This window comes from Pimephales promelas, chromosome 17 (genome assembly GCF_988280905.1).
Source record: "Pimephales promelas chromosome 17, fPimPro1.hap1.1, whole genome shotgun sequence".
Lineage (NCBI taxonomy): Eukaryota > Metazoa > Chordata > Actinopteri > Cypriniformes > Leuciscidae > Pimephales > Pimephales promelas.
This window is the reverse complement of record NC_142785.1, coordinates 21825225-21841277: the sequence shown is the minus strand read 5'-3', so window position 1 is coordinate 21841277 and position 16053 is coordinate 21825225. Positions and strand designations below refer to the sequence as shown.

Genomic DNA, 16053 nt, shown 5'->3' with positions numbered 1-16053 from the left:
TCTCTCCCTCTCTCTTCATTGACGTGCACGTAAAGTGATCCTGGCGACGCCTCTTACAATACGAAAATAACGTAACATTTATTTATTTAGTTAGAGCTGAAATTTTAGTGGGAATAATGTTACAAAAATATATATGACGTTTTAATTATTTTGTTATTTATTTAAAGTACGTTAGATAAATAAGGTAACAGCAAATATGACTTTTTAGTTGGTTTATCTGACACTTTAAATAGTGTGAATAAAATGTGACACTCTTCTCTTTTGAAAATAGAAATTACAATTAGCTTAAAAGCCCAACAATACGCACATAACTATATGATTGCGATTAGCAATGTATGACCCACTTTATGATAGGCTATCTGGTGTGACAAAGTGTTTCAAATTTACTAGCCGTCCCATTTTGCATAGCCTATGTAATATAGCAATAATAACATGGATACTTTGTTACACTGAGAGTCATAGATTTCAGAAAATGTCAATACAAAATTTATTGAGGATGTACAGTAAATGTACATTTCCTATAGTCAATTATATGCTGCACGTAAAACCTATAAAACCTAAAACATCTTACACAATTACCTTGATAAAGAAGGAAACAATATCACTAGAGTTGTGTTTGTAACATCAGTCCAATAGGTGGTGCTGTAGTTCAATATAACATAGTCACGGAGCCCTTAGCACACCAACGAAAAATGAATTTATAATTAGTCATTATTAAATATTATTAAATTCATATTAATTAATAGTAATTCAAAATAATACATTTTACCATACTAAACTTAAAAAAAAAACATTGATACATATATCATGTTAAATTTATATGTTTTTTTTTTGTTTGTTTGTTTATTGCTATTAAGATTTAAGTAGCCTATGTGGCATCAGATATTAGGACAGGTAATGACATTACACTTAAGTGTATCACAATAAATTATACATATTATATTTGTCAAACATTTGACAAATTTTTATTCATTTCTGGTATTTTAATTAACAAAAAAAAAAAACCATATGTTATGTGGCATGTCTAGGAGCACAAAAAGACAAATTTCAGGATTTTAAATATTAGAGAGCACTGTTATACTTTTTTCCACTTGAGCTGTGAGGTACTTTTTGTCTTTTAAGGTTATTCTGCCAGACAAATAATTACATTGTTTATATTTGGTGTATATTTTGTAAAAATGCTAGGCATAAAACTGTTGCAAATTTTTATACATTTTTATACAATCCAACCAAAACTGCATACTAAAGACCAGTGTGATAAAGCTACCTCTAAGATATTGCATAATATTAATACAGCTATGACCACAACAAAGAGAACAGCTAAGAATATTTCATGTTCACGATGAGGGATTCAGTGTTACCACAGCCACAGGCTATCAATAGTTGGAAAGATAGCTGAGGCTTTTTATCAGAGTGATGGATCAGAGAGAGGAAGGAAATGTTTTGTTGTATGTGTGACTAACATGGTACTGACAAATATAGTCAACATTAGAAACAAATCTAAAGATTATCATCCATCCAGTGACAAACAGAAAGACGGAAAGAGGTGCCATTTTTGACTTTACATATGTACAATAACAAAATATGTACAACCATTTCCTGTTCGTGTTCATTTTGCACAATTAAAAAAAAAGGAAACACTTTTAAACCATATACATTAATGAACTCCGTCCAGTTCATCCTCTGCACTCTGCGGTCAGTCCTTGCCTCGATATGTGATGTTTGTGAATGTTGATGTGGCACCTTTGTAGAGAGGGTTGTGACCCTACAAGAATAAAAATGTCAGAATAAAAAAAGTCAGTGTGCATTTATACCAGTCTAGGTTCTCTCAAAGTTATGAGCAAACATTCTTCCAGTAACATTAATAAAACATTCACTTCATTCAGAGATATCTGGTATTTAAAATGGTTCTTAAAATGTTGGCATTTATACGTCCTTCATTGGACTTTTTTTCTGAGACGTTTGGACGCTCGTCAAACATTTTTTAATGTTAACACTTGTTTCAGAATGGTTAGAGAACATTCAAAAGCAACATTCCCATAATGTTTGCGAAATGATAAAATGTTCCCTTAATGTTCGCATAGCCAAATTTTCAAATGTTTAAAGATCTCCTGTGGTGCAAATCAAGTTTTTAATGTTGTTTATATGTCAATGTGGTGATTTAATAAGCTTTAAGACAAACCATATGCAAATTCATTTGTCAGTATTGCTGAAGAGTCTCAAAAACGCTGTTTGAAACCACCCGTTTCCTACCTTCACAAACATGTAACCAGTCCTATCAACATTTCTTATCATTGAGTATTAAACCCTTTAAGAAAGGACTGGAAAAATCGGATGCAGAAATATATCGGGTGAATTGTATACTGTATGTAGCCTATATTACAATGTTATGATAAACTTTCTCCACTGACTTTCTGATGTTCAAAACATTTCTAAGGATGCTGATTTTTTTAGAAGGCAGCTATCTGACTTTGAGATGGCAAACGAGAACATGGTTTGTGTAAAATTAGCAACACATTGATAGTCAAGCAAATGCTAATCATATCAATTAACGGTATGTGTCCGGCGTAGAAGTGAGCGATACATAAAACGCATTACATACTGATACATAGTCTTGTAGACGACCCTATATAATTAACTCTTCCACTTCTTCTTCTAAATCAGTTTCTAGTTCAAACATATATGGCTGAATTAAACCAATATTTGCACTTGCCATAATATAGCATTTACTACAGTGTGTGATTGAGTGGAGGCGGAGACTAATTTGCATATTTAAACATTCTCGTATACGAAATAAACCAAGGGTTATACATTTGAGCTATTTAAAGGCATGACAAAAAAATCTTGAATATGTAATTTTAGTTATCAAAGATACAATTATTGAAAGGATACAATTGATTCAGGTCAACTGCAATAAACTGAGAACATTCAGAAATAAGGTTTCACTAACTAAAGGTTAGCAAAACATTCTTGGAACATATTTTTGTTAGCTGGTTAAGTGGTCAAGTTTAAGTGGGAAACTCTCAAGTGAAAGGATCAGAGAGTTCACATGTGGCCCGAGACCTCATGGGGAAAGCCTAATTAGCATGGCTAATTTAAAACAAAACTCGCCCAAAGGTACGGAGGCGTTTCCTTTGTTCTGAGGGGGGAAAACAGCATGCCACTGAAACAGTAAAACCATCCTGCCAACATGTATAGTTCACCAAGCTACTTCGACACAGTAATTTGAGCTTTTTACATTAAACATAGGGGTGTGTGAGTGAAAATGTTTTGTTATGTATCCTAAAGTCTTTGATCACTTAGCTTCTATCTGAAATGTACAGCAGTATGCACATAGTGTATTTCGTGAGCATTTTTACACTTCACTAACCGTTTCCCACTTGGCACGCGCCCGCTCTTCCTCGAACTTAGCAAATTCACGGCGATCATGGATGGTGATTAGCAGTTTCCATATAAGCAGAGCGGCCAGACCCAAGAACAAGATGGCACCAGCTACTGACAAGAGCACCACCAAGATGTCAGGGCCTTTAGGGCAGTCTAGTACACAGGAAAATAAATGGGGTTAGAGATGTTCTTAAAACTTTCATATAACAGGCAAGATTTCAGAACTAAGTCTGTTTACTTTTAATTACACTACTGTTCAAAAGTTTGGGGTGGTAAGACTTTAAAAAAATTGAAATGCTCATTCACACAACTATAATGATAACAATAAAGATATAGTTTTAAAAATCAATTTAAACATAAATGATAGCACAGTCCACTATGGCAACATTTAATCATTAAAATGTACATAAAGTCCCTAAAGAATAAGCACTAGTACCTAATAAGTATTAATACCTAATGGAATAGATGACTAGTATTTAAAAATAAATAATAGTAGATACTTGTATGGTTTAAGGATTCAATTTTAAAACGGCTTGCTATCATGGCACAGAGAAACAATATAATTGGAATCACTTTCAAAATGATTTTTTTCCAGCTCATAAACGCTAAAAAAAATTACAGTCAATCAGACTCTACAGCTTACTGACCCTAAACTTTTGAATGGTAGTGTTTATGTACCTTGATTTCCCTTTTTTTCTGAATTTTCTAAAAACAAATCCGTAAGCTCTCTTATATTGTCTCGAGTCTGTCTCTTTGCTTCCTGTCTGAACCATTCCTGTCCCAGTGGGAATTACACTGTCAGCGGGTTCTTCAGTAGCTTGGATGTTGTTTATTGCGGTATGTTTTTACAAGGTGGGGTGCTCCCTGGGTTCTGGAGATGTGTGTGCCACTAATAGAGCTCATGTTCCACATGTGTGTCCATTAAAGCCGAGCAGCAGACTCTCACTGCGGGCTCCTGAATTTACAGCCGTAACACACTGCACATATACCTATAAACTCCTGTATGTTCTCAAATCTCTAATATCCAAAAATACTTTTATCTTCTCAAACTATCTTTGTAAAAAAATGGAGAGTTGCATTTAAAATTCAATAAACACACTGCAGTGAGAGCAGTGAAATGGTGTTACCTGGCTCTTTGACTAGAGACAAGATGGATTTGCCACTGTTGTCCTCATAGTACTGAAACCTTTGCACACAGTCATCTTCATCCTTATAGGTGCAATTTACTGCATTCTTATCATGGAACACTGAAGAGTAACAGAGGGTTATAAAAAAGCTGACACTAATATATAATAATATATATTTTATTGTGTTTATTACCAATGTTTCGGTTATAATCTGTAACGAATTGAATGTAATAATGGTACCCAGATCATCCACCAGACTGATTTCATCTCTGCAGATTCGAGTGCAGGTGTCATCATCGAAGAGTTTCCCCCTCTTGAAGTGCTTACACTCTACACAGTCCCTGAGAAAGAAAAAGTTTAAAGACGTAAAAATATTTTACTTAAATAAAGGCGGCATAAATGTATTAACTTGAATTAATATGAAAAACGGTGGAGTATCCATTTAATACTTTTAATATGTTATATTGTGCAAAGCATATACACACGGTGCCGAAAAAGTAGAATGGTATAAGCTATTATGCTCACTTTTTCAGGGTGCAGGCGTCGGGACATGTGGGGCATTTGTCGCAGGTGGAGCCGTAGGCCCCAGGCTGAGTGCACTCACAGCTCCCACACACACACTGACCACGACCGCTGCACAACAGCCCTAAACTGGACATACAAGTGTCTGTCCGAGTAGAACAATTGCAGTTCTCCCCCTTCCAGTCTGGATCACACTGGCAAAACCCACAGGAACAAGTGCCATGACCTAGAATGAGCCATGAAAGGAAGAAATAAGTGAGAAGATTCCGCATGGCTGAACTGTATGTTTGACTCTTGCAAGAATGCTTTTCAGGATTAATAATGTTCACTCCCATAATGTAATGAGGTTGAACTTGAGCCTATAAAAGTGCCTCATGTAGGGAGTTGTACATTCCACATCATTACCAAATATTATGCGGAGGCTTTCCATGGTTCACAAACTAAATTTCCCAGAACTGTTGTCAAACAGATCCATGTATCTTTTTTTTAATCACACATGTTTTCTAAAAATGGACAGCTGGTGCAGGTGAATGTCAGTAATGTGACAGAATTAATATGATAAGCATTAGATACTATATTTCACTTGACATTCAATGACAGAATACTGAGCCCCATTACATGCGTTATAATTATAAACACATTTGCGGCGGTGTGCATGTTTGTGTAGGAGATTACCATGGTTTAGCAAAACAGTGTTTATGAGTGAACTGGGAATTTGGTTAAAAACACTGATGCAGCTAAATCAAAAACAAAATGGAAATAAAACAATGGCTAACCAAATGCAAAAAAAAAATAACATAGTAATGCATGTAATTATTCTTCCCACAGAAAAACAATACAAGCCCTTTCACATCAACCCAAACACTACTTTACTACCTCACTGGGCTATTTTTGGTTCAGTGACATAATCAGTGTGTGACAACGCAGAAAGGCATTTTCTGGATAACTTTGGGCCTCTGGGGATATGCGATTCAGGCTTTAAGAAACTTCTTACAGATTTTAAAGACTAACATTTTTTCAGTTGAAGACCTAAAAGGTACACTATGAAATCTTTTGGAACCACGAGTACTGAGATCTGGTTCTGCTTAAGCGAGAAAGCAACCCCCTTCCAGGAGGTACACAACTTCAAGAGGTCCACTATAGTATTTTGTAATTTTACATAAACTATTCGGCCATTCCAACTCAAACGCGCCCCAGTGGAACATCAGCACCTCGTCTGAAGAACAAACACACATGTCTCAAATAGGTCAACACATGGTTTAGCCTGCCAAGTCCCACAGAGCATGTTTATTTATAAGAAGAACTCGTTCTCAACTAACGCACGAGATGTTTTAGTGTTATTGTAGGTAATTCCTTTGAGGTGATGTGAGGTAGGGAACAGAGAATCTTACTCGTAAAGAAAGACTTTTGTACAAAATAACAGGCTGTGAAAAACAGAGCCTTTATCCTGCTGGTTGTGAGTTAGTCAAAGCTGAGATGCAGTAGCCCTAAAAAGAACGTGGACCCTTAAGTCACACTTAAAATGTATGAGTGTCTTTGCATTATTTGACAAAATATAAACCGAGTGACCATAAAAAAAAAACACCAGCACAATATTCAAGCATATTATTGCGCAAAAAGACCTTTTAAAGTGAAAACTAAAATATTCAGACAGTTTCTGAATGTCAAACGTTAGTAAAAACATGTTTATATGTATGTCTAAATAATGAACTACATGATCTGAAACAAAAAAAATATGATAACATTATATTTAATCTTTTTTTAATAAAAAAAAAAACTAAAAATCTTTTTAATGTTACTGAAAAAAAAAACAGATATTCAAAAGTTCACACTTACAAATAATCAGTAAAAAGCATTTGACATGCTGTCCGAGGGGAGGGTTCCGAGCTCGGAATTTGGCCCGAACCCAGAGTACTTCCTGTATCTCTGGTTAGGATAGTAACCAGACTAATGTGCGGAGACATGGTGGTGGAGGGATACAGAAAGTGTTGAGAAACATAAGTGAGTTGGCTGTATATATATATATATATATATATATATATATAGGCCACCCCTCGTACTGATTGGATAGGCAATTTAAACATGTTCCAGTTTTGATTCACCAAAACAAACCAACCTCATAAGAATAATTTGTTTCAAAATCCGACCAGATTGGCTGTCCTGTATTTAAAAAAAAAATAAAAAAATGGCACCCTAAACACTTCCGTTCTTCTGACGAGTCTGCACTTTCGTGACGTAAACAACGCTTTGACTGTCCGGGTAGAAGTCTGTAGCGTAGCTCGCTTCAGTGCGGGTTTGGTAAAAGTGTGTATCACTTGAAAAGCAACGGTCCTAGTACTGAGCCTTGAGGCACTCCATACTGTTAATGTCACATCTATTTGTAAACCCACAGTCTAATAATAAAACTCAACAGTCAGCAAAGTACATTTAGCTTCCCCTGACCCCAAATCACGTCTTACCTGAGCAGAGCTCTCCTTTGTACCGCAGGCAGCTAAAATCGTCACACTCACACCTCTTCCCCCAAACCTTGCCAAAATCATTATTGTGACACACGCATTGGCCGCACACGCAGTCTCCACGGCTGCTGCAGATCACTTTGTCTGGCCCGGTGCAGGCATCCTGCTCGGTGGGGATGTAGTCCCCTTCCGCACACTCACACCTGGGACCCAATCGTCCCGGGTTACACAGGCAGATTCCACACTCATAGGTGCCGTTGCCATGGTGACAAATGGGACTGTCGGGCTCCGCCTTAGCTTGACATTTACACTCACACTCAAAGTTGACTGTGATTTTCAAGGTGTCTTTAAAGCCCACTGGTTTGATGGTAAAGGTCTTACGCTTCTCCTTGGGACAGCCCCTGGCCCGAGCTTCAACGGTGAAGGACACCTGTAAAGGAGATGTTGAGGAAATGCAGGGTGGTTACAGAGCACCAGTGTTCAAAAACATAAATTATAGCATTATTACATTACAAATTAGAACTGAAGGACAGTGCTACGCTCACACTATACTGTTCAAAGGTTTGGGGTCAGTACGATTTTATTTTATTTATCAGTTCTCTTAATCGATGGATCAAAAGTGACAGAATAGACTTTAACATTGTTACAAAGTTTCTATTTCAATCAAATGCTGCTTAAAGGTGCTATATGTATTTTTAGCAGCCTCTATCGGTGATGTTTCAGATTGCAACCAATTTTTACAAGAGCGTTCGTGCTCTTGCGCATACTCGAACACATAGGACACAGCCACCCTGAGACTTTCAACACACCAGAGAAAGAATCACACAACATGCTGGAAACTCATGTAAACTCCCAATCCAACGTTACAATAGTAGGCTACTTTTATTAGCTTGCCGTTGAATTAATGCTCCATGCTTACCATGATAACGTTACATTGACTGCATTTAGCCGGGATGTGGTCTAGCATAAGGCATTTCACTAACTATTTGTGTATCTTTCACAATCAGGCAGCAATGTCAACATAGAAGAATGTATAATATGATAAAGAAAACAGTTAGTGAACTAGACTGAACAGTTTGTGTTGGAGTCTATGTTGTGCTGGAGGCAGGTCGCTTTTTAGGTGTTATCAGACTCAGACTCATTCGCATAGACTGTATATAAAAAGGAGAGAGGCTCGGGAGCGCGCATGCACGTCACATCCGATGGATTTCGCAGAAAATCCGAACCGGAGACTTCACGTATAGAAATAACCTGACAAGTGGATCATTGTATGTGGGATTACAACCCCTTCACACACAGGCAATAAAAAAGGAATAATTTTAGAAGAAAAGTTACATATAGCACCTTTAATGAAAGAATTTTGAAATACTACTATTTTTACTGTATTTTGGATCAAATAAATGTAGTCTTGGTGAGCAAGAGACTTATTTCAAAAGCTACCCTAAACTTTTAAAATTTAAATGGTAGTGTATATTCAAACATATTTAAATAAAACAAAGTTTATTTAGTATTAAAAATACTTTTTAACTAAATAGTATAGTTAAAAATAACTAAAATATATTATAATGTCAATCTAAAAATAAGAGAAAAATATAATAATATAATATAACAGTTGAAAAATAAAAGTATACTTTATATATATTTTATTTCTTGGATGTGTGGATGTTTAGCCATCATGTACGTGACATATGTGAGTCTTATCCTTCCATTGCTGACAGTGACAGTGACTGTGTTGGAATGACAGACAGTCTGAGATGAAGACTGGGTGGTGTGAGTCAGGGTGGTACAGAAGAGAACAGGAAACAGGCAAGTCTGATGCCTAGACACACTCAGCAAAATGAGTAATGGCACAGTTACACCCACATGTCCTGTATGTGTGTACGTTTTTACAGTTAACCATTTACAAGGAAGGGAGTGAAACCACAATGTTTTATGCAACTCATTTATCAAGGAAGGCAGATAATTGCACATTAGAAAGGACATTTCCTGTGCTCCTCCTTATTTGTGGAGTATGTCAATCCTTCAGAGCATCAGACTGAAAATGAAGAAAAGGGACCCTTGGGGAGTTTTGGAATAAGTGCTTTTGTTAAGCGACACCAGTAATTTAATATGGAGAATAAAGAAACAACATGAGAATCGAATGAGATGGATAGAGACAATTAGAGTGATAGACAGAAAGAGCAAAAAAGATACTGACGGTATCTCCTCTTTTGAGGCCAGAGCAGGATCTTAGTCCAGGTATGACTTCTCCATTGAGACATGTGGCATTAAATGTCAGACTGAGCTCTTCTGGGACATTCAAGAGCTCCAGCTCAACCTTAGAGCGCAGTTTCTGTTACACAAACACAACAGCAAACAATAGATCAGTGACCACAGACATGTTAATGTCCCAGGTTCAACACAAGTACAACTTTATTGATAGCATATGTGGAATAATGTGGATCACCACACAGTTTCTCTGTTCCCTGCACTCAGTTTTTAGCCTTATTTATTTGGCAGCAAACGTCTGCCAGTTGATGCATGACTTTTGACAGCTCTGGGACTTTAGATAAAAAATACAAATTAAACTTCCGCATTTTTGTATTCCTACCCATGTACAGTCAGATCGATAGAGGGGTGGAGCCAAAATCAAAATTGCATTTTTGATGTTTTGGCAAAAGGGAACGGCACAACCCTTTTTCTGTTTTTTCTAGTCATGCAGCACCGATTTAAAAAAAAAAAAACATTTGACGTTTCAGCTGCATAGACAGCCAAGTTTTATTAAAAGCCCATCATGTCAAGAGTGAATTGTCCCTTAAGTTGAACCCAGAAATTTATTTTGGCAAATGTAAAAAGGGACATTACAGCATATGCATCCTGGATCAACTGGATGACGTTATGAGAATCCTCGGACAGCGTTCCCACTGCAGTGCCAGGGATCAGCTCACTGTAGTTCTACAATGGATAGAGGGGAAGTCTTTTGAAAGTGTCCTTAAAAATCTTATCAGACATTTACCATATTGATTTACGGTAACATTTAATAACCTTCTTACCTTATAAAGGGATTCCACATGGCTAGTCACAGCAAAGATGAGATTTATATTGTTCTCTGACATTTTCTCTGTGATTAATGCCAGTGATGGATAGTCCTGAGAAAAATGTTAGAATACATAATTAAAGGTCATATGCTGTCTAATACTAAATATTCCATCAACATTTATGTTTTGTCTATATATTGCAACCAAACTTTGTTTTTGGGGTTTTTATGTTTTTGTGGAAAAGTACTTAAAAAGATCAGCTGATTTTCACTACCATAGTTGTAGACATATTGTAGATGTTATCTGTTCCCACATAGCATTGGCCATCATTGGGTCGCACAATTCCCGCCAAGCGCCCATCCAGTGCCACGTGTGTCTTGGCATCTGTGGTGAAAACCAGTAAGTGAGATGCACCTGGTCTCCAACCAATTTTATCCTTAGAGAAAGACACAAATGATCAAATAAGAGAGGTCAAAATGAAAGTAGGCCAAACATACTTATAAAGGTGCCACTTCAACCTTGCACACGGCTGCCTGTATGATGGCGTCGAAGCCTCCCTCTGGGGCGTCCCTGTTCCGGGACACCTTCTGTTTCCTCACTTCCTCTGTAAAGCGGCCCACCTCCTCTGTCAGAGACAGAACGTGTCTGTAGCCAAACTGAGGCTGGCATTTGTACGGAATTCTGGCATATAAAATAGAGAAATATTTAAAGACCAGAAATGAACACGAGAATGATGAGAAGGTTCAGGAAGTTGAAATATGGGCTTCTATTAATACTGGTAACTGTGGAACCATGCCAAACCAATGGGTAGTGTTGGTCATTCACCTTTGCTGGCACAAATGAGTCACAACATTCAAGTTTTAGAAAACAGCTTACAGTGTAATACTTATTTTGTATGTAACTCAGCAAATAGAGACACTTTAACCATGATAGCAGGGTGACTAAAGATAATAAATATCAGATTCTGTCAGCTAACAAGCACACCGCCCAATTACATGTTTGTAATGAACACCTATCATCAGTAATGTTTATGTTCAGCGTGTAAATATATGGCATCACTCACGAGTAACAGGGATTTAACACGGCCTCTTCAGGGGAGATGTACATGTATGGGGACACGGGTTTATCCACGAAAGCCCCAAAGCCCATGCGCAGATTACTGGTGGTTTTGCTCATCTCTTCACTCAAGCCTTGCCCCAGCCGTCGCAACTGAGACAAGTCGTCATTCATGGAGTAGGACAGGTCCATCAGATAATACAAGTCCACAGGGTAGTCCTCAACCTGACGGACTTTCAGCGTGAAGACCTGGGAATCATCTGTGAAACGGCAGAGTAACAATTCGGTCTAATGGAAGAACGTGTAATTTGCAGTCATTCGTTTTTGGGTTGATGAACTCACCAGGTCTTAGAGAGATCTGCATTCTCTGAGGTTGGATCTGGGTGACGTCGGTGGTGGATCCCGAGGCCTTGTCACTGAGATCCTTGTTCTCCGTCACATGCATTTTGCTGGCGGGATATTCTAGAGCTCCTCTCCTGCATCCTGCCTCGATGAGGTTCTTCTTCAGGTCACATCGGGAAGAGCCAGGCACATCTTGTCCAAAATCCTGATAAGCATTTGGTAGGCTACACAGTTATACTGGCACAGGAAACTTAATAAATATTTCTGCAGCAAATAGAATTACGGAAAAACAAATCAAACACTCCTCGCCTGCCATTTGTTGAAAAAAAAGAAGAAGTCCTTTCTCCTAAGTCAGGTTAATGACTAAGCCAATATTTTTGCAACAAAACGTACAATCTATGGATTTCCTTTCACAGCTAAGGAAACAGACATAATTTTACTTCCATAAGATATAATACACGACTCACACTTTTATATGAGATAAGGACAAAAGTTTTGAAAAAAGTTTGAAAAAAGACAGTAACAACACAGAGAAATTCTTTGTTAATAATCCAATGGCTTAAACATAGCTCAAACATAGCTTAAACATAACTCGTCGCACATGATCAACGCTCCTCCCACCTGGACATTGTTTACCTTTTCCGGCTACAGCACGGGACTGCAGCGCGAGACTACAGCTTGCCGTCTAAAAGACTATTTAGGTGAGTTGAAACAATAGCTAAGTTGCTAAATGCATCTTGTTCACATGTAGGGTCCCTGTTCATGCTGGAAAGACATTTTAAATCGCGTGTCTGTTAAGAGGCTCAAAAATGCTCTTTATGTCCATGCCTCCATAGATTCCGTTTTAGCTGGGAGCTCTGGGCATTCGCGGTCGCAGCTCCGCGTAGTAAGCACCAATCCGGTTCGTTTTTTTTTTCTATAGTCAGTCAGTACACTCACAAAGGTCTAACGATCAAGATTAACTTAAAAATTCCCCGGAGTTCTCCTTTAAATTGGCATCTATTTGCTAAAAAAAAGTATTAATCTTATACAATGCATATTAGACTAATTCTTCTCCATAAGCTCACTTTCAGATCTGCGACCATCCAACCAACAGCGATAGATTTAAATCCCAATTTCCCCCCCAGATAATCTGCTACACTCGGATCACACAGAATAAAATCTGTCGCTACTTCGGTTGCATTGTCATTGACTAGATCATTGACAATGACATTGATAGTAGTGGTGACGGTAAAACCATTGTCTTGAGAAAAAATTCGTTGTTGTAATTGATTTAATGTTGCAAAAATCTGTTTTGTCATGAAACGAGACAAAAAATCCTTGACTCAGAGATGAAGCAGTTTATTTAAGTCTTAAAAGCACAAGGGTATTTGATGTCCTGTTTACATCTGGAAGACGTATTTTTAAGAGTGTTTGCTCATCTGCAAGACGTCTAGGACGTCTCCTGTCGGATGTCAAATAGACGTTTAGAAGATGTCAGTTTAACGTGCATTCTAAATCATTACATCTTGGAGACATCTTCTAAACGTCTATTTGACATCTGCAGGAAACGTCCAATAGACGTCTTGCAGATGAGCAAACACTCTTAAAAATACGTCTTCCAGATAGGAATTCAAACAGCCTTGTGCTATCTGAGTCATGATCTGAACATTAGCATACTAAGATATCGCTGATATAAATATATAAATAAAATAATTTTACCAATAATATAGGCCTAAATTTCAGAAAACATAACAATACTAAGACTACTAAGACTGACTGAATGTTTGATTATACAATCAATTTGCTTCAGCTCAGTCATAATTTTTTGTAGAGCACCTCACCTCTTGAAAGCACCAGGCACAGGTAGGATGCACTGCCAGGCACTGCTGACATGTGCTGGCTCCTCGAGAAGTACAGATGTTGGAGCCTGGATGGAAGAAAAGAAAGAAAAAAAAGCTCATTTTTGATCTCCAACTAGATTTAAACTGCATTTAAACTGGCAGCCTGCAGGTTTATAGAAACAAAAACATGTCTAAACATTAACATTATGATCAGTTTCACAATTGTCTCAATTTGTAGGGGAAATAAATGACCAGCATTACCAGCATGTATCAGACAAAGCATTTTACAAACAGAAGTTTATAAAGTTCACATATACTTATCAGACCTTTATCATACCTGATCTGTCAGATATTTAATTATAACTGAAAGTGCGTCCTGACTACACGCCAAGTTTTATAGTGGGGAAAATGTGGATCCATTTAGTGAAAATGTTGCTTTACGGTTTGAAAGAAAGAAAGAAAGAAAGAAAGAAAGAAAGAAAGAAAGAAAGAAAGAAAGAAAGAAAGAAAGAAAGAAAGAAAGAAAGAAAGAAAGAAAGAAAGAAAGAAAGAAAGAAAGAAAGAAAGAAAGAAAGAAAGAAAGAAAGAAAGAAAGAAAGAAAGAAAGAAAGAAAGAAAGAAAGAAAGAAAGAAAGAAAGAAAGAAAGAAAGTATCTGACAGTCAAAATTAAACTTATTCATTCATCCTCTGTCTTGAGTCACGTCAGGACCATGTCAAAATAAAGTAGGCTATATCAAAATGCGATCAGACAAGACAGAAAAGTTGTTTAGGACAAAATAGATTTAGAGAAAACTGAAAAGACAGGACGTAACGTTACCAAGTCCAGTATCAATTAGGAATGCAATCACACAATAAATCCATAAAATGAAGAGCGTGAAGGAAGTTTTCTCCATCTCGGGTAACGGATGACTGGATACAGGCGTTTATCGCTCGATCTTCTCTACTGAGACACCGGCGGTTTGTGCGGTCTCTGCCCTCCTATTCCTTTACGCTCTCGACATCAGACTAACACCAAATATAGAGTAAATTTGTGGCGAAACTGGGTTTGTTTCCGAGAGAGGGGCAGAGGAGGGGCTGACTTCACGAACAACCACAGGTCTTGAATTGAAACCGTAAATAGCAAAAGATCTGTAATAAAACAGAGTTTTTTTTTTTTTTTTACAAGACATCTTTTTCATCCGATTAAACTCTTCTTGATTGATCATGACCAAGATTGCCTATAAACTATGTCATAGACTGGTTGCCTTATTGTAAATCTAGCCTATAGCACAAATGTGTGAAGTTTCTGTAACTTACATCGCGATTGTGTTACACTGTTTAGTCACTGGTTTTGACTGTTTAGTTGGTCTTTAGCTGGAGTTGGTGGTGATCTATAATGAGCTCATGGGGCTGACTGACACTGACTTGGCAGACCTTGGGCAAGCAGGTTAAAGTGTGTACAACACATTGGATTTTTTTTTTTTTTTTTTTTTAGTATTTATAGGCTATTTGACTGAGGCCCTACTTTAATTAATTTCTTTTTCTTACGTCATGTTTGGTTTCTGTTGTCTCGTCCCATCCCTTGATGTTCAGTCCTCCTTCAAACAATGAAAGATGCCATAGAGAAAAAAATGGAACTGGAAATGGAAATACATTTTTTTTATTAGGCTACCAAATGTCAAATAATTTAAATAAAATGTAAATTGAAATAATAAAATTAATAACGTCATTGACACCTCAAATGTCACCACGGATTTCAGGAAAATAAAAACGCGTTATATGTGCTATTTAAATCTTACAACTCCTGTTGCTTCATATACAATAAATAATACTTAAGGGTTTTCAAGAGTCACCCGCCCATCGAATCTCCTCTATAATTTATCCAGATGATGATGCTGGTAGGCTACTGTTCGCCCTCTAGTGGCTGAACTGTCGATATGTTTAGTTCGAATAACTTTATCTTTTGGGCCTAATTCTCTCTTAATCTGTGTTTAATATTATAACCTAGCAAAAACAAACAGTTTGACCTACTGTCAATTTAGGAAAACTCTCATTTACAATTGCTGTCACATGCCAATGTTTATTTTTTTTTTTCAATATTTAAAATTTTCTACAAATTCCACAATGATTGCACAAAAGAGGAGATATTTATCAACATACACAAATAAGTTATTTTCCTCACTTGACTTTAGACTGAGCCCAGCTCATCTTCCAAAATATAAAATCATCCATCAGATCAAGTGTATTTATTTTGTCGCATTGTAACTCTTCGTACCCTGCTTATCCATTCTAAGATTGTTACAATATTGTTGCCAAACTCACGTTTCACACACTTCTCAGTTGTAA

At 37.1% G+C, this 16053-nt stretch overlaps 1 protein-coding gene across 1 annotated transcript; it reads right to left on the bottom strand.

The window, feature by feature from the left end:
* Nucleotides 1–465: 465 nt before the first annotated feature.
* On the bottom strand, nt 466–14745 carry itgb3b (integrin beta 3b). The gene is made up of 15 exons (XM_039664817.2): nt 14546–14745; nt 13728–13813; nt 11905–12109; nt 11570–11822; nt 11025–11187; nt 10781–10942; nt 10522–10617; nt 10334–10423; nt 9687–9821; nt 7493–7919; nt 5037–5259; nt 4752–4852; nt 4512–4631; nt 3371–3537; nt 466–1765 (listed from the first exon to the last, which is right to left on the bottom strand). Exons 1-15 carry the CDS (start codon nt 14619–14621, stop codon nt 1697–1699), a joined length of 2373 nt encoding a protein of 790 aa, XP_039520751.2. The 5' UTR covers nt 14622–14745; the 3' UTR covers nt 466–1696.
* Between the last annotated feature and the right edge of the window lie 1308 nt (nt 14746–16053).